The sequence below is a fragment of the Xyrauchen texanus genome, chromosome 40, assembly GCF_025860055.1.
Source record: "Xyrauchen texanus isolate HMW12.3.18 chromosome 40, RBS_HiC_50CHRs, whole genome shotgun sequence".
Taxonomy (NCBI): domain Eukaryota; kingdom Metazoa; phylum Chordata; class Actinopteri; order Cypriniformes; family Catostomidae; genus Xyrauchen; species Xyrauchen texanus.
The window spans coordinates 19,164,425-19,186,119 of record NC_068315.1 but is presented as its reverse complement, the minus strand read 5'-3'; the positions used below and the strand labels follow the sequence as shown (position 1 = coordinate 19,186,119).

The window sequence follows — 21,695 nt, the reverse complement described above, 5'->3', positions numbered from 1 at the left end:
TGTTAGCGTGTTCGCCTCTCACGTCGGACACCACGGTTTGAGTCCTGTTCGGAGTGTACTTTACTTGTTTATCAGGTGTTGTTTTTGCTAAGGATAACCAATAAGCATTAGCATAAAATGTATGTGTGACTTGTTTTTTTTATATTAGTTTGTAGTAAATATACACCTTGATTTGATTAAATGGTTTTGTAGAGTGTAGCAAATATGAGCTACAGACTGAGGAGCAGCAGCAGCAGCAGCTGTGCCAGAATCAGGCATGGAAACTGCTAACAATTAATCAGTCACTTTACTTTAGAGAAAGTTAAAAGTGAAACATTGTTTATCCCAATGAATCCTTTCCTAATGAAAGGATTTTGACAGATTAATTATTCTCATAGAGATGATGAGAATTATAAACAGTTCGAAGCCATGGTGTCAATGAACTTAGACTAAAGTTATTCATGTATTGCTTTAACTTAGGATCTTATACATCATTTTGACTATTTATGTCAAAAAATATAAATTATTTATATTCAATATTTTTTTTTACCTCACTTTACTCACTATAACTCTTTTGTGATGACTTTATTGTAATGTACATGAAAATTCAAGAATTATGATAGATCTTAGGGAAATCCCACTGATCTGCTCTTCCCAATACATATTCTTCAATGGTATTGGTCTAGAATTTGAAATATGTAGCACTTGATGAATTAGTTGTTTGAAGCTGATTTGCAATGTGTTATGTGCTGTATCTGTTCTTTTGCATCACAGATGATTCAGGGAGGAGAGAGAATGAGTTAGTCGAGAATAGTACTAGAGTGGAAGATTTAGGAACTGTAGAAACAGGCCCAGCCAGAGCAAAACTCAAAGAATACCCTCTCACCAGCTTTGGACTACAGAAAAGTGGTTGCTAGTGTGAAAATAAAATTGTCTGGGCTAAGCCCCGGATGTCCTTCAATGCTGGAAACGCCTCTGCACCAGAATGAGAAAAGAGAAAAAGAGTCAAAACAAATTTAAGTCCATTTGAAATACTCTTTGGTAGACCACCATTCATGGGAATAGGGGGGGAGACAAAGGCTTCCATCAACAGATCTGTGTGAGAATGACATGTTGAATTATTGCAAAGAAATGTCTTCTCTGTTGTCCAATGTTTGTGTTCAGGTGAAAGCTGCTCATGGAAAGGTTGCTGAAACCTTCCTGCACAAAATCAGGCCTGGCGATTTCGTTGTGATTCGTGACCTGAGGAGAAAGAGCTGCAAAGCGAAAAGGTTCCTGGGACCATTCCAAGTGCTACTGACGACTCACATGGCGGTGAAGGTCGCAGAGAGAGCTACATGGGTTCATGCCAACCACTGCAGGAAAGTTCCGCCGACATCGCAGGAGAATCAGCAACAGGAGGAGATTGTTCCGAGTGAATGTCAATAAACGCAGAGGTCAAGTTTGAACACCGAGTACCACTATCAGTGGAAGAGCAAGGCCAACCACAGAGAATAAGAGGGCCTGTGTGCAGAGTGAACCCCATCGTGTGGTCACAAGCAGTAATCATCGTGAAAATGTACGAACTGAGAAGAATTCAAGAACAATGCGAGACTGTTTAAAGCAGGATGGTCTGACTGCAGGGTCAGAATAAACGTGAAGGACAGAACAGCGGACAACTGTACAAGCAGCGGCCATCCATGTTACGAGATGACGTACAAGGAGAGGGTTTGAAATGAGGGATTTTATTCTACTTTTATTCTTTGTATTTTTATAGCCTGCTGACATAACCAAAATGTTAAACTGATGTGTTTTTCCTACTTAACCTGTACACTATTTCTTGTTTATACTGAGGTGACTGAGGGTCTGATTTTATGTCAGAAGTGCAGTAACAGTGTTTACTCATTTAGCCCGGCTTCAGATAAAGTCTTTACTTGCTTGCTAATACTTAAGGAACTATCTCCACAAAACCCAAAACAAAAACAGCCTAAGCTTTTTTTACTTTTTCCAAATGTTATTTCACAAATATTTAAGAGAGTGATCATTTATGCGAAAATCAAAGAGTGTGAGTGTGATGATATGACTTAAAATTTGTCTTATTTTTTATTATTGTGACTGAGTAATCTGAATGATAAAAAGCGGGGAATTGTTGTAGAAATTTTAATACTCATTGATCAGTGATAGTCATTGCAAGGGAATGCCCCTGTATCTAAGGAATGTAGAGGGGGAAGATCTGCTTCTGTTGGAGACCTTGGGGAAAAGAGGTATAAAAACAAGTCAGCCCTCCTCGACAACGTCTCACTCGTGTCACAGAGTAATTCCTGTGTAATGACTGGGTCCTTCTTGCAAGAATAAATTCTTTTAAAAGACTGTTTGATTCAGAGTGTCTCTTACGCAGTGATAATGGTTGGTTAATAATTTTTTTTGCCACAACAACCCTTTTAGCATGTAAACGTGTAATGTTTTAGAAAAAAGAAGTAAACTCACCCGCTTTGCGACAAACATTAAAAGTTCTATAAAAAAAATATTTTTTGGTATTATTATTAAAACTGAATAATAAATTAACAGGGAAGTAGAGATGGCAAAATACATTTATAATCTCCACCTTTATTCAGTTTTTTAATCCCTGAAAAGTATCCATCTTTGTAGAGCAATACAATACTTTAGGCAATTACAGAATAGTCCCACTAGTCACAGATACACTTCAGAAAATTGAGTACACAACTATTTCTGGGCTTAAAAGATACAAAAACCAAATCAATGCAGAACATTGTATCTCAAAAGTAATAAAAGATGGCCCCCCATGCACTACTTAAAGCCTGATGTGGCCCCTTTACCAAAATAATTGCCAACCCCTGGTATAGCTGATCCCACAAAAGCTCAGTGGAGTTAAGATGCATACTCTTTCCAGTTATCTGTTGTCCAATATCTGTTTCTTTGCCCACTCTAACCTTTTCGTTTTGTTTTTCTGTTTCAAAAGTGGGGGGGGGGGGGGATCCAAACTAGATCACACAGCATTAAAGTCCAGGGCACCCCCTGGACAGTCAAGGGCCCCCTGGCACTGGCCCCATTGGTAATCTGTCCCTGCATGTGCTAAAAACAGTCTAGACCCAGCGCAACGACTGAAACAGAACGCAAGTTTCTCGACATGTGTTTTTGAAACCTGAAGTTCTTATTAACTTCAAACAGTTTCTAAAAATGCATGACACACTGAAGAAACACAGAGACACGATTCTGCAGCCAAGGACATACGTCCTGCGTGTTTACATAGAAAAACAATAAAAAAACAGAGCAGAAACACATTTGGCGTGAACTAACTCCTCCGTTCGCACGTATCTGAGCACGTGAGTGAAACAAGTTTGGAAGGCCTATATATTTTTTTTATAAATTACAAACCCAACCCCAAAGTCCTACTGACCGGCAGCTTCTAACGTGAACCAATCTGAGAGCGTTGACAATGGCATTTTTGCTTTTTTGCATAGCCTTCCTACAGGGGTGGGGGCCCTCTCGATGTCCGGGGCCCCACGCAATTGTGTGGTTTGCGTGGTTGTTAAAACTGCTACTGTCCTGGATTAACTGCAGAAGTTCACATAGATGAATTGTCCTTTGTTAGTTGGCTGATGAAGGCTTTTGTTGGCAAATACATGATAATGTATTACATTTCAAGAGTGTAGTCCATCATTAGAGGTGATGCAGGCAGAAATCAATGAGGTGCATTGCAGTTCAACCGGCAGGTCATTTCAGTGAGGTTCGGTGGGGTCTATCCTAAGTCCAAGGTTCAGGCAGTGGCATATGAAGTATCCGATGTCTTACGGTTGGTGTTGGCATCAGTTCATCCTCTGAAGTAATAGACTGAAGTGATGTCTGTCTGGCACTGGCTGCATTTAGTTGTCATCACTCAGAGACACAGCAGTGGAGTCTGACACCAAGCAGGAATTGAGCTGGATCTGGCCGGCTCTGTTAACCTTATGAATCCCAAGGTTGAGACATGGAAACAAATAGAATAATATCACTGTAGACGTCATTGAATTTTATGCAGTTATAGATCATGTTAAATGTTTCTAGTTCCGGCAGACCTTTGGCCAACTTCATCTCCAGTGGGGTTTTTTTTAATACATCATAAGCTTCACAAATTTCCTCTGAATTTTTGTTTCTTCCAATTTTGAAGCAAATACTTTAATTTATAGATAAAGCACTAGAGAACATTTTCTCTAAATGTTTTAACAGTAAAGTGGTTAGTGACAGCCTGCTGAAAATCTGCGTACCTGTGGAAGAAAACTAAAATATATTTTGTTCCAACAAAGAGTGAGATAAAAAGTCACTATAGTCCTTGAGTTTTACAGGGGTCCACTGGAAAATTAGAGCCTAGTGTCTACATTACCCTTCTTACAAGCTTCCCTGAATGGCCAATATTCTTATGGGAAAATTGATTTTGGTTCTATTGTATTTGTATTTATATATTTATTTCCAAATGTATATTTATTGCTGCATTAAACAATTTTTTGTGTGTTTTTTATTGTTTCATATTTTACAGTCAACCACCTTGTGTGTCAACCGCATTGTTAAATTTTTATATTATAAGGACATTACTACTTTAGATACGAAAATCTGTTAATAACTAATACAAAAATATAATTCTAAATATATTTATATATCATATAGACATTATCCAACAAGGGCCATCTCCTCAATTAGAAAAGTTAAGTAGGCCTATATTGTATAAAGTTATATAATATTCTGTATATTTAATTGGCATCTTTAATTGCATATGCAGTGACTAAATGTTATAAAATAATTTTAAAGACTAATTAACAAATACATATAACATTGCTACAGAATCCACACATAAATTACTTAAGACCCATATAAGCATTTCAGATTTGTTATTCATCAACTCCTGAAAATAAGAATGAATTGTCAACATGATATTCTAAAACCAGTAAGTCAAACTAAACTAAATTGTAAAAAAAAAAAAAAACGAACATAAATCCTTTGCCCTTATTGTCAAATAATTTACAATCCTTTTTTATTTAGTTTGTTCCACTATTTGAAGGTGCTTTTATATAATTGCAGCTAAATCATGCAAATCTAGTGAAGTTTATTCGATTTTAATTACTTCTTGACCTTTTCACATTTAAAAATCCAGCAAAACTTCACAAAAATGATCAAAAAACGCTTAGAGTTTCAAGAACTAAAACATTAGACAGTAGTAAGTGACATCCATCTTTTGATCCGTAAACTACAGCATATCACTCTCGTTTGCAACAAGACCTGCCATTCAGTCTTCAAAACAAACGATGCGAACAGACTGGGCTGAGCGATAAAACTATTTTAAAATACATAATCGGTCAATTCTACCTCGTAAATGGGACTAGATGAGTTCTTTTTATCCTTTCTTGCCGTGCCGACTCCCCCTACCTCCTCATCCGCTTGCAGAATTGTATAAAGAACAAAAATCGTGCTGGGGAGGGGGTTGATACGGCGAAGCTGAAATCGAGAGGCGAACCCAGGAAAGAGGAGTATTTTGTACACGGGACTTTCCCCCCCTTCGTCCCTAAAAAGGAGGGGGAAAAGTCATATTTTTTAAAACCGATAATTACAGATAGGCTCAGGCGCCTACTTCTGAGGAAATATATCTTAATTCGTTAAAAATATGGCCGAGAACGTTCTGGACTCGCCTTCAGCCAAGAGGCCTAAACTGTCTTCCCCGGCACTATCAGCCAGCGATGGAAACGGTAAATATTACGGTTTCGTTTCATTTTTCACGGTACTTATATTTTTTAAATGCATATTTCTGTCCGTTTTGTATACGACCGTGTGAGTTTAAGGTATGAAGAGGGTAGTGTTTTTCTTTTTAGTTTGGTCACAGGCTAGCAAGCCTAGGCTAGTTTGGGGAGCTAACGTCGGATACGCATGAGTTTAGCTTTAGCTTGTCATTGCAGCTCACAGCAGAGCGGATAGTGCTCAGCGCGAGCTATTCCTCTGGTCCATCACAGCGGTGTCAACTGTTGGGACATTATGGCTGCAAATAACACACGGTGCAAATCAGAATATAATGGCTATACAGTCGCCAAAATGGTGGAATTTGTTCAGCGCCTGTTTTGCTGCTGTTCTTGCTTACAAACAGTTTCAGTTCTTCAGATGATAATGGAAATTCAGAAAATGTACTCAAAGATTCGTGGTGCAATTTTTAATAATTGTACTTTTACAACTAGTTTCTAAATATTTACATTTGACCAATGCGCATTTCTATTCACTAATAATCGACAACGATAAACTTTAATTAGCCTGGCTGCTAGAATGTGAGTCAATCAACTTCAAAACTTAATGACTGCACTTGACAACAGTTGTTTTCACCAACTGCTCATGTGCAGCGACCGCAATGTTTGTAAACTAAATATCTCCTTGTGTTTTCCTGAAAGTACCATGGTATTCTTTTTTTTATTATTATTAATAAATGTGATTCAATTTGGTTAGTTAGCTGGTCAGCTAATAACAGACTGATGTTGAAGGCCCACACAACAACTCTACCATTGTTAGCTAGTTGCATATCAATTGATTCCTCATTATTAAAAAATGAGTATATATATATATATATATATATTAGTTTTACAATAAAGATTAATTTATGAGCTTGCTGAAACACTGTTTATTGAGCTTAAATGGAAGGGAGAAAACAGATGTACTTGTGTTTGACTGAGTTAGCTAGTTGGCTTAGAAGTAGCCATTTTTGCGTCGGTCATTTCTTTCAGAACTTGATTTCCATTGCTCAGCCATAACACAACTGACTAGCCCGTTTCCTAAAAACACCTTATTAAAGGTTAAGTAATGCGAGTTCAGTGACTCCTGTTAATGCTTAATGAAAGGTTGCACATCATTTTAAGAACAGAACAATTGTATGAGCAAATTAACTATTTTCTCTGTTATGTCAGCAGGTAATTTAGCAGACAGGACCAAGTGAAATATGAAAAGACATAGGAAGGCAAAAGCTGTTCTTTTGGTTACTTCTGAAACTTTTGAATGGATGTAAACAAAGTGAGTGAATGAATTAAGTGATTGGAATGGACTTTAAAGGAATAGTTCACCCCAAAATTAATTTCTCTCATCATTTACTCACCCTCATGCCATCCCAGATGTGTATGACTTTCTTCTACTGACAGCACTGTTGGTCCATTCAATGCAAGTGAATGCTGGCCAGATCTTTGAAGCTCTAAAAAGCACATAAAGGCAGCAGATAGTAATCCATATGACTCCAATGGTTAACTCCTTGTATTCAGAAGTGATATGATAGGTGTGGGTGAGAAACAGATCAGTAATTGTCTTGTTTTGAAGGCTGTGGCTAGGTAGGACGCTTTGAATTAGAATAGTATAAACAAGACTGCCTTCATAGAACAAACAGATACAAGATGTATCATGGTTGCTATGACAGCATGCTTCACACTCAACCTGCTCATGCGCTCAAAGTCAGAAGGGAACATCTAACGTAAACTTTAGTTGGGCCTTGTGATTTCCACGTTGTGGAGAACACTGGCGGAATCGCAAAATCCATTCATAAAAACTTAATTAACTATTAAATGCGGAATGTTACTGAATTGAACATATTTAAGATAAAATGTATGTATTTCTGCACAATTAACCAAATAAAAATTGTGATATGTACTAGTGCCATGGCTTTCAAACTGGGAGGTGCCATAGTATGTCATGGGAGGCATGGAGATTGATGATCATTTCACCAAGTAAAATAAAAAGATGCATAAATGCAATAAAAATGTATTGTGAAGATAAAGAAACATTATTGGCATAATGGATTATAGTCCTGCTTAATAGACTTTAGCTCTATGGTGTTATAATATTGTTAATGTCGAGAGCACAACATGCATATCATGCGAGAGCGCATCCATGTACCGGTTGCACCAGCGCAAATCTCTCCGCTCGGACACAGGCAACTCTTACTCAAAACTGGATGTGAGCTCTCAAATAATTTACGCAGCTCTACATTCAAAAATCTATTATAAAGCCACTCAGCTCTGCCTATGTTCATTCATATTCTGCTTCTGCAGATGTGCTATATCAAGGGAGAAATTATACCAGAATTGAGTAATCAACATCATTTGGTTGGTAAATTTTAATTTGAATCAATTTAATCTAGGGGTTAATCGGGTCGATGTGTCTTCATGTGTATGTGACAAGTGCAGTTTCACATAGAGACGGAGATTGGCTCATGTGCTGCAAGTTTATTTCACAGATATAGGCTAAAAACAGTTAGGATAAGTAATCCCATTGTCGTGAGGACAAACAGGTATTTTTGATAAATAGTAATTCAGAATAAGATATATTATTAATAGAAACATTTCTAGCTGTTAATCAAGCATCAGTGTTTAACGCATCGTCCGAATGACTCTGTCATACTGAATTAAAGGTTATTGATAAACATTGGTAAAAGGCTCCAACACCTGAAATATGATGCATTTTGATAATATTAGACAAGGAAAATACCTGTTAAAACTTCATATAAATGGCCAGAATGTTTTACATTTAGCACACGCTAAGTTATTTATTATTTGTTTTGCTATGTTTGTAAATCTTGAATGGAAAATTACCAAAAATTGGGGGGAAGGGAGTCAAGGTGGGGCACAGTCTTGGACAGTAAGCCCCCCTCTGAGAAAATGTACAAGACATTGAAAACCCCCGTCCTAGTGTGATGATTAAACTACAAAAGGCTGAGATTTAGTTATAGTTTAATTACTGCTTTCATTAATACTGTATTGCTCTACTGTATTTGACCAAAAAATAAATAAATAAATGAATAAAAAAAAAAAATAATAATAAAAAAAAAAAACCCTCACATTTTGGGTTTTGAATTATACAGTAGGCTATAGGAACTCTTAATTTGATGAAAAATATTGCATTGTAAGTTTAAAAGTGACTTTTCTGGTTTCATTTGATTAAAAATTTTATGAATTAATTTAATTAGACAGTTTTTATAATGCAATTACACTTTAAAACTCTGAATTCAGAGAAAATGAAACAGAAAACACGGAATTTGGGAAAAAATTAAATGAAGTTCATAGGGCCCTACATTGGGTGAGTTATAACAATGATGAGAAAATTGATTTAGCAGCTATACTGTTATATTTTGTTTTAACATTATTTGTTATTATTTTTTTACATGTTAAATATTTCACTCCCATCTACTGAGATACTTGGAAATGAACATTACATGCATTTGGACATCATATTTTCGGGTAAATCTGTCTAATTTTTTCAGAGAAATTATGTATGTTTCTGTTGAAGTAATAAATTGTAGGTTGTGAGTGCCAATGAAGGGCCCATTGTACAAAGGTGCCTCTGTTTGTTCCTGGCAGGCAGCAGATATACTAACTCTGCCCTAATCCTAACCATATGGAGCCTGTAAGGCTTAGTACCTTGCCAGGAACAGCCTGAGGCACCTTTCTCCCATCGTGCAATGAAGGATAGATACACTTATTGCATCCTCTGAATTCCTGTGAAAGAAGGTTGCATTCAAAGGCTGTATTCTGTGCCATACTTGCTTTTCTGAAATGAGATTCTGTGACGTATGTAACTGACAAATGCAACCTCTAGCACATGCAGCATTTTGAAATGAGATACAGCTAATATTTAAGTCCTTTTTTACTATAAATTCTCCTCCATGCCCAGTAGGTGCCGATATGCACGAATAATGTTAATAGCCAAAAAAACAAATGAGGATTGTGAAATTAAGTGGACCTTTACAGTAAAAAAAGTACTATTGATCTGTTTCAAACCCACACCTGTCTTTATGTGCTTTTTGGAGCTACAAAGTTACACTTGCATTTTATGGACATAGATAGCTGAGATATTCTTCTAAAAATCTTTGTTTGTGTTCCGTAAAAGAAAATCATACACATCTGGTATGGCATGAGGGTGAGTAAATTATGAGAGAACTTCCTAAGACAAGTTTCCTGTGGACTTAGTCCAAATTCAGTGCAATTGTTTATGCATATTTTTTCATATGGTGTTTTATGTCAGCAAGTTTCACCAGGCAGTCATGTTACCTTAGATGCACCTCAGTGGTGACTACCTCAAGAACTTCTCTCCTAAAGTAACAACACACTTAAATCTAGGGATGCACAATTAATCGTATTTTAATCGTGATAATGATTTCTGCCTCTCACGGTTAATTAAGAATACTCGTCTGTGATATTAGTGAGCTAGCAAACAGAAGATGTCAGCCAGGTAAAGTTACAAATTGTTGTTCATTTTCATTATAGGCTGTGTCTACGGATGATGAAAGCTTTTTCCTAGTCCGTTTTCACCTCACATGACCAATTACGCTCTCTTCAGAAGTTCGCTACTGCCCAATCACTGTTTCTCTTTCGAGCATGCGCTAAAATACACAATCGCACCGCAGCTGTTTACTAGTCTTGTTTGTGCGGTGCACGAGGATAATGATACGGCATTCTGTGCTCGATGCCCATGAAATGAATTCCATCTTGTGATTTGATAATGTATGTTTTATTCAGAACAGCTGTGCTCTTGAGTTCGGTTCGTGTACATTGCTAACGTGCGCTGCTACGCATTTACTTCAGTTGTCATTTGTATGATTTCAAATATATTTGGACATAACAAGTTGGTAAAAATCTAAAGTAACCCCATGTAGTTGTGTGGAGTGAGGAAGAGATGCGAACATTTCTCCATGTATGGAAGGAGCTCAAAACACCACTGTCACCTCTCCTGGTAACACACAGAAACAACACTTTGTCTTCATTCAAAATAAAAGGCTTGATAAAATTATTAGGCTTCCTTCAAAATAGATGCTTGACACTGTATAGCAATTCTGCACGCTCCATTATTACAGAAATATATTACTATTAGTCTATATATTACTGTATAAGGATATAATAATAATAATAATTTAAAGAATGCATCTTAAAAGAGGATGCAAGTATTAACACCTGAATGGGCAAAACATGCCTTAATTTTGGTCAAAAGGAATCATATATTAGTTTGCAGTTCTAACAACATTTAAAATGAGAGCTACTGTTTAATGTAATTTTATGTTTTTTGTTCTTTTAGAATCAGGATCCAAGTAAAAAATAAACAGTATTTATTTATTTCAACTTGTGCAACCCTGTAAATAAAAATCAGTTTTCAAATAAAAGAATAAACGATTAATATAGAGTGGTCTCTGCCACCATACTGAATGGCAAATCGGCATTTAGGGCTCTGATGATTCAAAATAAGGTTGTAATGTAAACATTTTAGAAGGCCCCTTAACGGCATAGAGGAGACATTTGGATTTATCCATTTCGGCTGTCCATGATCCATATTCATGCACTTTTACAGTTACAGGTCGACCAATTAATCTGTGCTTGATGCTGATAGTTGCTTTTTGGAACTATTGGTTCTTGGCAAAAACTATGCCGATAGTTAGAGAAAAGACACGTATGACATTTGCAAGCTATTGCTGATGATCTACTATTGATTAATGATGATCTACTGTTGATTGATTACTGCTCATACTGTATTTATTAGATCAAATTACACTTTATAGTGATTCTATTGTAATACATTGAGTGCATTTTGGTTCTCTTGTGTTTGTATGTGCTGGAAGCACAGAATCTTATTCAAAACAAGAGTCCCTGGTGTATGTCAGGATTGTTTATTATTTAAAGTCCTGCTATATCCACCAAATCATCCTTATATTATCTTTATTTTTATTATTATCTTGGTTGCACAAAAATTAGGCATTTGGGATTTTACTTGCAGCCTCTATCTCTGTGCCCATCACAAGAAGGGAAGATTAAACAGTTTTGTCCTTTTAACAAAAATGTTCAATATTCAGTAAATGGAGTTTAAAATTATCTTTTTTAATTTTTATTATTATTATTACCTTTTCCACCACCTTAGGTATGGTATCAGCAATATCAACAATCTGCTCATAATGAGTATAATTGCATGGCTGGACTGACACAAACTTGTCTTTGCCCTGCTTTCTGCCAATTAACTGCTTTCATATCTCCACATGTCAAAAGAGTTTGGTAAATTGTTCTCAAACTGGTCGAGCATGAATAGTTGTCAGACTTAAGTCCATCATTTTGTTGTCTGAGACTATTATAAAATTTTAGGAAAATATATTGTCATCTCCATTAATTGTCATCATTAACTTCCTTTGTAAATTCACTAATTTTCTATTTTGTTTAGATTTCAGCTCCCTTTTTGACCTGGAGCATGATCTCCCAGATGAGCTAATCAATTCCTCAGAGCTGAGCCTGGCAAATGGAGTGGACCACAGCCAGCTGCACACCAACTTCGGTAGTAGGGGTGGGGCCATCGCAGGAGTTATGTCCAGTGTCCAGGATGCAGCAGCCAAGCACAAGCAGCTCTCAGAACTTCTCCGGCATGGATCCACACATGCAGTACAGCAGCAGGGAACAATGGGCAGTCCAATGGGAGCCTCGATGGGTCTGTTCGGGAATATGAAGGCTTCAAGTCCCCAGGGCATGGGCCAACAAGGACAACAACATCTTTCTCCTCAACAGGCTACCCTTATGCAGCAACAGCAGCAGATGTCTGGGATGGTGGGCATGAACAGGAATATGCTCGGACATCAGAAAGGCAATGGACAGCAGCAGACAGGAGGGCCCACTCCACAGCAGGAAAACATGATGGGAGGACAGATGATGAATGGCTCGCCTAGAATGGGACCTCACAATCCGGGCATGGGCAGTAATGGCAACCTGCTAGCAGAGGCTCTTCAGCAGCAGCAGCAGACAGCAGGAGGCCAGGGGGGACTGAGGCCACAGCAGCCTGTAACAATGAACAAGGTAAAGCTGTGACGACATCCTGCACATCTTAAAACCCACCCCCCCACACACACACACACACACACACACACACACCTATATGTACTATGGTGAAACCTCTTTATTGTAATGCTTTTATTAGTGAAATGGACAACAGAAACTTAATATGAGCCGTTTTTTGAAAAATGTTTTCCATCTTCCTGTATATGTTGCAGATGGGAATGAATGCTGGTTCAGGCCCCTATGGAGGCCCATATGGTCAGCCTGCCAGTCAGAGTATGGGTGTTGCAGGGCTGGCCCCTTTACTCCAAAACAAACCAGGTCTGCCCAACAGTCCGGCCCAGTTTAACCTCAACAAGAAACCTCAGCCTATGCAAGGCATACCTGGCATGGTTTGTACATTGTGTCCACTTTGATATTCGTATACTATAATAGAGCTCCAACAACTAATCGCTAAAATCTATATTTATTGATAATGAAAATCATCAATGAGAAATGTCATTATTAATTATTTCATTATATATTTGGACATGATGCGAGTGACCATCAGTGACGTTACTTTACAGCCCAGTGAAAATGTTGCATGACAAATTGAAGCAAGAAAACTCAACCAAAAACACGAGAGCACTTTTACTGCACTTGACTGTTGTTTCTCTCCAGCACATATCAAAATTTTACTGCTATTTTCTATGTTTTATAATGTATAAATGTTATGAATTCCAAGTTAAGCGCGTATTTCCATTTCGCAAAACTATTTGTCTTAAGCGGGTTAAATGAGCATGCACACCTTTATCATTTATAAAAAATTATTTTATCACATTTTCAGTAAAATACAGGAAATATAATTTTGTTTTTATCCGATTAATTGATCAACCGAAGAAATAACAAAAGATTAATTGATTAATCCAAGAAATAATCTAAGATTAATTGATTATCAAAATAATCATCAGTTGCAGCTCTATACTCTACATGCTTGTATTTAGTATAAGTAATAGCAGTTGTTGGTAGCCTAATTATTCTATGTGGACCGTTTAAATGGACAAGATCTTAAAGACTTTCTTCCTTTCTGTCGAATGCAAAAGGAGATGTTAAGGACTGACAGCTTCAATCAGTATTTAATTTAATGGATGGAATGGTTTAACTTGAGGCTGTCAGTTTTTGCTCTGTAATTATTTTTTTTAGTTGAACTAACCATCTGAAGTCTCATTTTATTTGTCTTCATAAAATGAAGTGTGTATACACTTTACTTTGGCCTTTCCCATCTAACTCCCATCTCTTAACATGTCCACAGCAGGCTTCTCAGCCTTCCCCAGCCGGTGCTGCCGGAGGTGCAGGAACAGACGGCATGGTACCCAACACTCAAGGAAGTCTTGGCCCTGGATCAGCCACCTCAGTCGTGACTGCAGCAGGAGTGGGAGGTGTACCTCCAGCGGCCGACCCAGAAAAGCGCAAACTTATACAGCAGCAGCTGGTGCTTTTGCTCCATGCCCACAAATGCCAGAGGCGGGAGCAGGCCAATGGGGAAGTACGGCAGTGCAACCTGCCCCACTGTCGAACCATGAAGAATGTTCTCAATCACATGACGCACTGCCAGGCTGGCAAGTCTTGCCAAGGTAAGTGTTTGAACTGCACCAAATTGGGGGAAAAAAATAAAAACGTGGTAGCTCTATTCTGTTGTTTTGCATTTCTTCCTATAATACACATTTGTCATTACCAGTATTGGGCTTTGTGTTTTTATTGTTTCTTTCTATTTCAGTGGCGCACTGTGCCTCATCCAGACAGATAATCTCTCACTGGAAGAACTGCACACGGCACGACTGCCCTGTATGTCTACCTTTGAAAAATGCAGGAGACAAGAGGAATCAGCAGTGTGAGTGTGTGTATTAAAACAAAATATGTTGTTTCTTGCATATTAATCACACTCCCTCACTTTATTAGAATATAGAAACATAGAAAGTTACATAAAACATGAGGCTGTGACGTTGTTGTTCATTCTTGAAATGATAGTTCACCCAAATATGAAAATTCTGTGGTCAATTATGCACCGTTATTTTGTTCCAAACCTATATGACTTTTGTGTCTTCCATGGAACACAAAAATAGATGTTAGGTTGAAGGACCAACTCACTCACCATTTACTTTAATTGTGTGGAAATAAGACACAAAAAACTGAATTGTGACAGAGTAACATTCTGCCTAACATTTTGTTTCACAGAAGAAAAAAGGCATATGGTTTTGGAACAATGTGAGGCCCTGATTGGGCCTGTCACGATTAGTAGATACTCGCCTGATCGTGATTAGTTGAGATAACTGCCGCATTTTTGTCTCATTTTCCAGTTTAATTTTATTATGTGAGCACTCCAAATGAACGTCTCGCTGACCTGCACAACCAACTGCACCCAGGGCAGCTCCTGAAGAGTGCATGAAGCTTAACCGCTTCTGAGGTGCTCTGATGCACGCTCTGTAATAACATGCTATGACCTTGGTCTTCATGCAAAATATGGGCTTGTCTGTTAAAATGCCTTAAAATAATGTGTGAACGTTAACAATGTTGGACAGACATATTTTACTATTGCAAAATGTATTCTATGATACATATCAGATTATATTAACTATTCAGGTTTGCTGGGTTAAAAGAAAAAACAAGATTAAAGTTTTTAAGAGACATATTTTAAGTATTTGGAAATATTTGATGTTTAACAACTTTTTCATGTAATTTTACCCCTATGCAATATTTTTTGCAAAAATTCCAAGTTAAATGTTAACAAATTACTTGTGGCGTATGAAGCACACACACACCTTAAGGATGACAAATGTTATGACCATTAATCGTCATACTTGTGAAGGCCCACAGACAGACAAGTAATCGTCATAATCGCAATTATTTGTTTGACAATTAATCGTCAGCCAAATTTCATAATCGTGACAGTCCTATCTAGGGCTGCAACTAACGATTATTTTGATAATCGATTAATCGGACGATTATTTTTTCGATTAATCGATTAATCGGATAAAGTTTTTTAAATTCAATTTGATTTTTTTTTGTAACAAAATAAAACCCTAAATCAGTGTATTTATGTGTAAAAGTGTACTTTAAAAAGTGCAAAAGCCACACATTGAGTTTTACTAATATAATCTTTAATTTGGACATTTTAAACCTTAAAACACAAAAGTTTGTCCAGTTTTTAAACAGTAAAACTTAAATATCCAAAATATAAATAAACAAAACATTGAGTTGTGCTCATATAAACTATTAAGCAGCAGATTTAGTTGAAATATCAAAATTATAAATAATAAACAAACAAACAAATGTTACTGTTTTATACAGAGGTAGAATGTAGAAGAAGAGGAAAACTGTCACTGTTCAGTGTTGTTCATACGAACATGTTTCTTATTCACTATTCCAAAAAACATCTCAAATATATAATTCATTTAATTTTTATGAATTATAAGAATATATTGATAAATTAAATATAGAAAGACTGAAAACAAGCTTGTGAACGTAGTAGAGCTACGCATTTTTTTTCCCCGACAAAGCCTTTTTTAATCGGTGATTGATGTAGAATAGAATGACTGCTGCACTTGACAGGGCTAAAACGAGCAGAGAGAGGCTAGCAGAGAGAGAGAGCCCGGCCTGCAGCGCCTCTCACGTCTTCAAACAACACGGCGCTGTCTTGCTCTCTCTCCTCAAGCATATTAATCAAAATCTATTGACACGATAGTAAAAGGTCGGAAGACCGCAGTTTCACGTGGAGCATTTGGAGATTTTTAGAGATTAGAGACTCTAGGAACAACATCTCAATGAACAAAATCTCAACTAAATTATAAAGGCCTGTCTCAAATACAAGCCGGTGCAGTTCGACGATTTGGGAAAATAAAAGCCCGGCTATTATTTGAAGTTTTACGGGTATACCATTTTCACATCTTCATATAATGAGGATACAGTTTTTGCTTACCGTGCTGTTTCACCTTCATCCGTGACACCAACGTGTTTCCTCTTCATGTGTTCGTGCATCACTGTGGTACTTCCATGCCACACAAGCTCAGCTTTGCATAACTTGCAGGTAACGATCTTCTTTGCTGCATTTAATGTAAAATGCTCCCATGCCTTAGATGACTTGGGGCGCACACTTTTTTCTGCCGCCGATTGATTTGTACTCTCTGCCATTTCGCATGTGACTGTTGTCATGAAAGTGACGTCATCAGTAAACGCTCCCTGTGACGTAAGCAGACCAACTAATCGATAATGACATTCGTTGACAACGATTTTCATAATCGATTATTATCGATTTTATCGATTAGTTGTTGCAGCCCTAGTCCTATCCCCAATGGAACAATTTTGTACATAAAACAGTGTTATTACTACTATTCCAGATTCCTGTTCTGTTGAAACTGGCACTAATTTTCTTCTGTATTATTTCTTCACCGCTTCATCTCCTCAGCTCTCTTGAGTTCTGCAGTTGTGGGGTTAAGTACGTCTTTGGGTAATGTGACTGGTGGCCCACCTAGTGCCCCCAATCTCAACACCCCAGGGCAGATAGATCCCAGCTCCATCGAGAGGGCTTATGCGGCCCTTGGCCTCACATACCAGGGAAACCAGGCATCCCCTCAACCTGTCCAACAGTCACCACGGGCACTAAACACTATGGGTAATGACAAATTTGGTGCAACAATTTTTAAATATTGGCAATATTCTGTTTTTGTTATTTATCTATCAGACAAAGTTTTGCGTTGGATGCCTCTTCTCATAACCTTTCTTTTAACAGGAGCAAATCCTGTGGGTGTAAATGGGGCAGTGGGTGGTCAGTCTCCGAATCAGCAATCTAATCTTCTCCAGGATACAATGATGCATCTGAACATGAACTCATCAAGGTAAGCAAAACTTTAGTAACATCTCATGTAATTGGCCACTATTTTGTCTTGAGCCTCCTAATGTATTAAAGTCTCAAAGTTACACTAATCCACTGCACTAGGGTTTAGTCAGTTTGGAAATGTTAATGTACAAAGAGAAGTCCTTATTTGTCTCCTTCACTCCTCTGTCCCCAGCCTGATGAATGACAACAATGCCTTGGGTGGTGTGGGGTCTATGCCTTTGGCCAACCCTGCTGCCAGTGGTGGCATGAGGAAGAGCTGGCATGAGGACATTAATCAGGACCTACGCAACCACCTGGTGCACAAACTGTAGGTCCTACAGTGCTTTGTGAAAGTTATTTGTTATGTGAAATTGACTCCCATGTTTTATAAAGGGAATCTTTTAAACAAGTTATTTGTTATATGAAATTGACTCCCATGTTTTATAAAGGGAATCTTTTAAACAAGTTATTTGTTATGTGAAATTGACTCCCATGTTTTATAAAGGGAATCTTTGAAACAAGTTATTTGTTATGTGAAATTGACTCCCATGTTTTATAAAGGGAATCTTTGAAACAAGTTATTTGTTATGTGAAATTGACTCCCATGTTTTATAAAGGGAATCTTTTAAACAAGTTATTTGTTATAATCACCAACCAAGGCTTTTTTTTTTTTATAGAGAGAGTGAAGAAAAAATACACTCAGTTAGTCAAACACCAGTTGATAATAATTTCCATGTGCCTGCCTTGCTGGTGCCTTTCTATCTTCAGAGTCCAGGCTATTTTTCCAACTCCAGACCCAGCTGCATTGAAGGATCGGCGCATGGAGAATCTAGTGGCCTATGCACGTAAAGTGGAGGGGGACATGTATGAGTCTGCTAACAGCAGGGTGAGGATACTGTCCTGTCCATCAAAATATTTGCAGTCTAAAAATAGTCACGGCTTTATACATCTATTTAGTATGGCTTTCAAAATGTAGATGTTAACTTGTGATTTAAATATGGTTAATGACATTAATAACACTGTTAACATATTACATTTTAAAATGAAACATTTTTCATTTTATTCTGTGACATTTCTAAAGACTAGGGATTGGACGATATACACTGGTGGCCAAAAGTTTGGAATAATGTACAGATTTTGCTCTTATGGAAAGGAATTGGTACTTCTATTCACCAAAGTGGCATTCAACTGATCACAATGTATAGTCAGGACATTAATAATGTGACGATTTAGTATTACAATTTAAAAAATGTTCAGAACTTCTTAAACTACAAAGTGTTCTCATAAAACATCCTCCATGTGCAGCAATGACAGCTTTGCAGATACGTGGCATTCCAGCTGTCAGTTTGTCCAGATACTCGGGTGACATTTCACCCCACACTTCCAGTAGCACTTGCCATAGATGTGGCTGTCTTGTCAGGCACTTCTCACGTACCTCACAGTCTAGCTGATCCCACAAAAGCTCAATGGGGTTAAGACCCATAACACTCTTTCCAATTATCTGTTGTCCAATGTCTGTTTCTTTGTGCACTCTAACCTTTCCTTTTTGTTTTTCTGTTTCAAAAGTGGCTTTTTTTTGTGCAATTCTTCCCATAAGGCCTGCACCCCTGAGTCTTCTCTTTACTGTTGTACGTGAAACTGTTGTTGAGTGGGTAGAATTCAATGAAGCTGTCAGCTGAGGACATGTGAGCTGTCTATTTTTCAATCTAGAGACGCTGATGTGCTTATCCTCTTGTTTATTTGTACATCTGTTCTTCCACATCTCTTTCTGTGCATGTTAGAGCCAGTTGTCCTTTGTCTTTGAAGACTGTGAAGTTACACCATTGTATGAAATCTTCAAGCATTGTATAGCCTTCATTCCTCAAAACAATGATTGACTGACAATTTCAAGAGAAAGCTTTTTTTTTTTTTTTTTTGCCATTTTGTAACCTAATATTGACCTTAAAACATGCCAGTCTATTGCATACTGTGGCAACTCAAAAACAAACACAAAGACAATGTTAAGCTTCATTTAACGAACCAAGTAGCTTTCAGATATAGTAGTTTTGAGTGATTTTCTAGTACCAAATTAGCAATTTAGCATGGTTTCTCAAGGATAAGGTGTTGGAGTGATGGGTATAGGGCCTGTCTAGATTTGATCAAAATGTACTTTTTTCAAATAGTGATGGTGCTGTTTTTTTACATCAGTAATGTCCTGACTATACTTTGTGATCAGTTAAATGCCCCTTTGGTGAATTAAAATACCAATTTCCTTTTTGAAACAGCAAAATCCGTAAAACATTTTCCAAGCTTTTGGCTGCCAGTGTATATTGAATTCTGATATATCATGAATCAAAAAAATTACGGACCATATTCAGGCATAACTCAATATTTCAGAATTTGCAACATTGTTTTCGGTCCATTTCATCATAAGTGAAAAGACACGGTAAACATCATAATTTCTCTATTGCTTAATTTTACCCATGTTTCACTTTTTCCTACACTATTACAAGGCCTTGAAGTGCTTTTAAGGGCTTGAATTTAGCAGTTTCAACTATTTTTATTGCAGCGTCAACGTTGATGAATATATGTTTATAGAGGAAGATATCACAGTAGATAATGGATTCATCTTAACCTGTAATACAGTATGTTAGGGATTTCCCCGCTTGAGCTGCGTGAGTTGCACACACTGAACACCGGGAAACTGATCCGCTTTAAAACGGGTTAATGATCTCGCTCAAACTCATTTTATTTACACATAAGATTAATCACTATATCCACAACATATATGTAATATTACAACTTGCATCTGCACAGACAATGAAGTGAGTGAACTTGAACTAAGTTACACTCTAGTCAGAACACTCTTTCCTTTAAAAAAAGCACACTACAAGCAATGTAATATCCTAAATTGGCTAAACATAGACAAGTAACAGTCTCTAAAGCAAAAAGAATTCACAATACAGAAAGCTAACCTCTAAAGATTATGTAATACTTCAGTGTATTATTATATGCTATTATTTCAGGAGCTCAGGTTTTCACAGCAAAGTAAGTTGTATATAATTTTGTATGTAGTTTATCTTTATATGTTTGATACATGAGATATATGAAAATGTTTATACATTTTTTCTTAATGAATATTTGATTAAAGTTTGGTCTGTTACAGTTTGACATGTTTTTGTCGTTTCGCACATTATCATCCCATTATTATATCATTTGTCTTTTAATATCCTTTCTGTTCTTTACAGTCAGATACATTTTTTAAAAGAATTATGAAATTTAATCACACATGTGATAAAGAAACTGAGAGACTTCTCTCTTATTAATAAACTGCTGTGAGTCTGTGAGATGCATGTTGAACTGAAGTGACAGCAGTGGCTTATGTTGGACCTTGAGGGTCCCAGTGCAAAGAAACTTTTGTTTTTCATCACCCCTCGGGCCCGTGGCCATTTTTATGGTTTCTTTTGGTCGACCGTTGCGGGCCCCCTCTCATCCTGGGCGCTAGGGCTGCTGCCCATCCTGCCTTCCCTCTAGTTACACCTCTAAAATGTACACATTATTTCAAACAGTGATAACAGTGATAAGTTTACATACACTTAGGTTGAAGTCATTAAAACTCATTTTTTTAACCACTCCACAGATTTCATATTAGCAAACTATAGATTTGGGAATTCGTTTAGGACATCTACACAAATAATTTTTCCAATAATTGTTTATAGACAGATTGTTTCACTTTTAAATGACTATATCACAATTCCAGTGGGTCAGAAGTTTACATATACATTACATATACGTTAAGTTAACTGTGCCTTTAGCAGCTTGTAAAATTCCAGAAAATGATGTCAAGCCTTTAGACAATTGCCCAATTAGATTCTGAGGGGCTAATTGGAGGCAATTGCTGGTGTACCTGTGGATGTATTTTAAGGCCTGCCTTCAAACTCGGTGCCTTTATCGTTGGACATCATGGGAAAATCAAAAGAAATCAGCCAATACCTAAAAAAAAAAGTCTGGTTCATCCTTGGGAGAAATTTCAGAATGCCTGAAGGTACCACGTTCATCTGTACAAACAATAGTATGCAAGTATAAACACTATGGGACCA

At 37.2% G+C, this 21,695-nt stretch overlaps 1 protein-coding gene across 7 annotated transcripts in view; it reads left to right on the top strand.

Annotated features, from left to right (window-relative positions):
- The first annotated feature begins 5,070 nt into the window (after positions 1-5,070).
- Positions 5,071-21,695, top strand: part of LOC127633376 (histone acetyltransferase p300-like) — a 33,559-nt gene continuing 16,934 nt past the window's right edge. For 2 of the 7 annotated variants that reach the window (XM_052112421.1, XM_052112420.1), the window contains exons 1-9: positions 5,071-5,693; positions 12,163-12,785; positions 12,980-13,156; positions 14,059-14,377; positions 14,521-14,634; positions 17,206-17,412; positions 17,530-17,635; positions 17,810-17,944; positions 18,385-18,502. In XM_052112421.1, coding sequence (XP_051968381.1) covers positions 5,612-5,693; positions 12,163-12,785; positions 12,980-13,156; positions 14,059-14,377; positions 14,521-14,634; positions 17,206-17,412; positions 17,530-17,635; positions 17,810-17,944; positions 18,385-18,502 — 1,881 coding nt within the window. In that variant the 5' untranslated portion in view covers positions 5,071-5,611. Of the gene's footprint in view, positions 5,694-12,162; positions 12,786-12,979; positions 13,157-14,055; positions 14,378-14,520; positions 14,641-17,205; positions 17,413-17,529; positions 17,636-17,809; positions 17,945-18,384; positions 18,503-21,695 lie in introns of all 7 variants that reach the window. The other 5 variants (XM_052112422.1, XM_052112419.1, XM_052112417.1 and 2 more) reach the window with 3 other exon arrangements.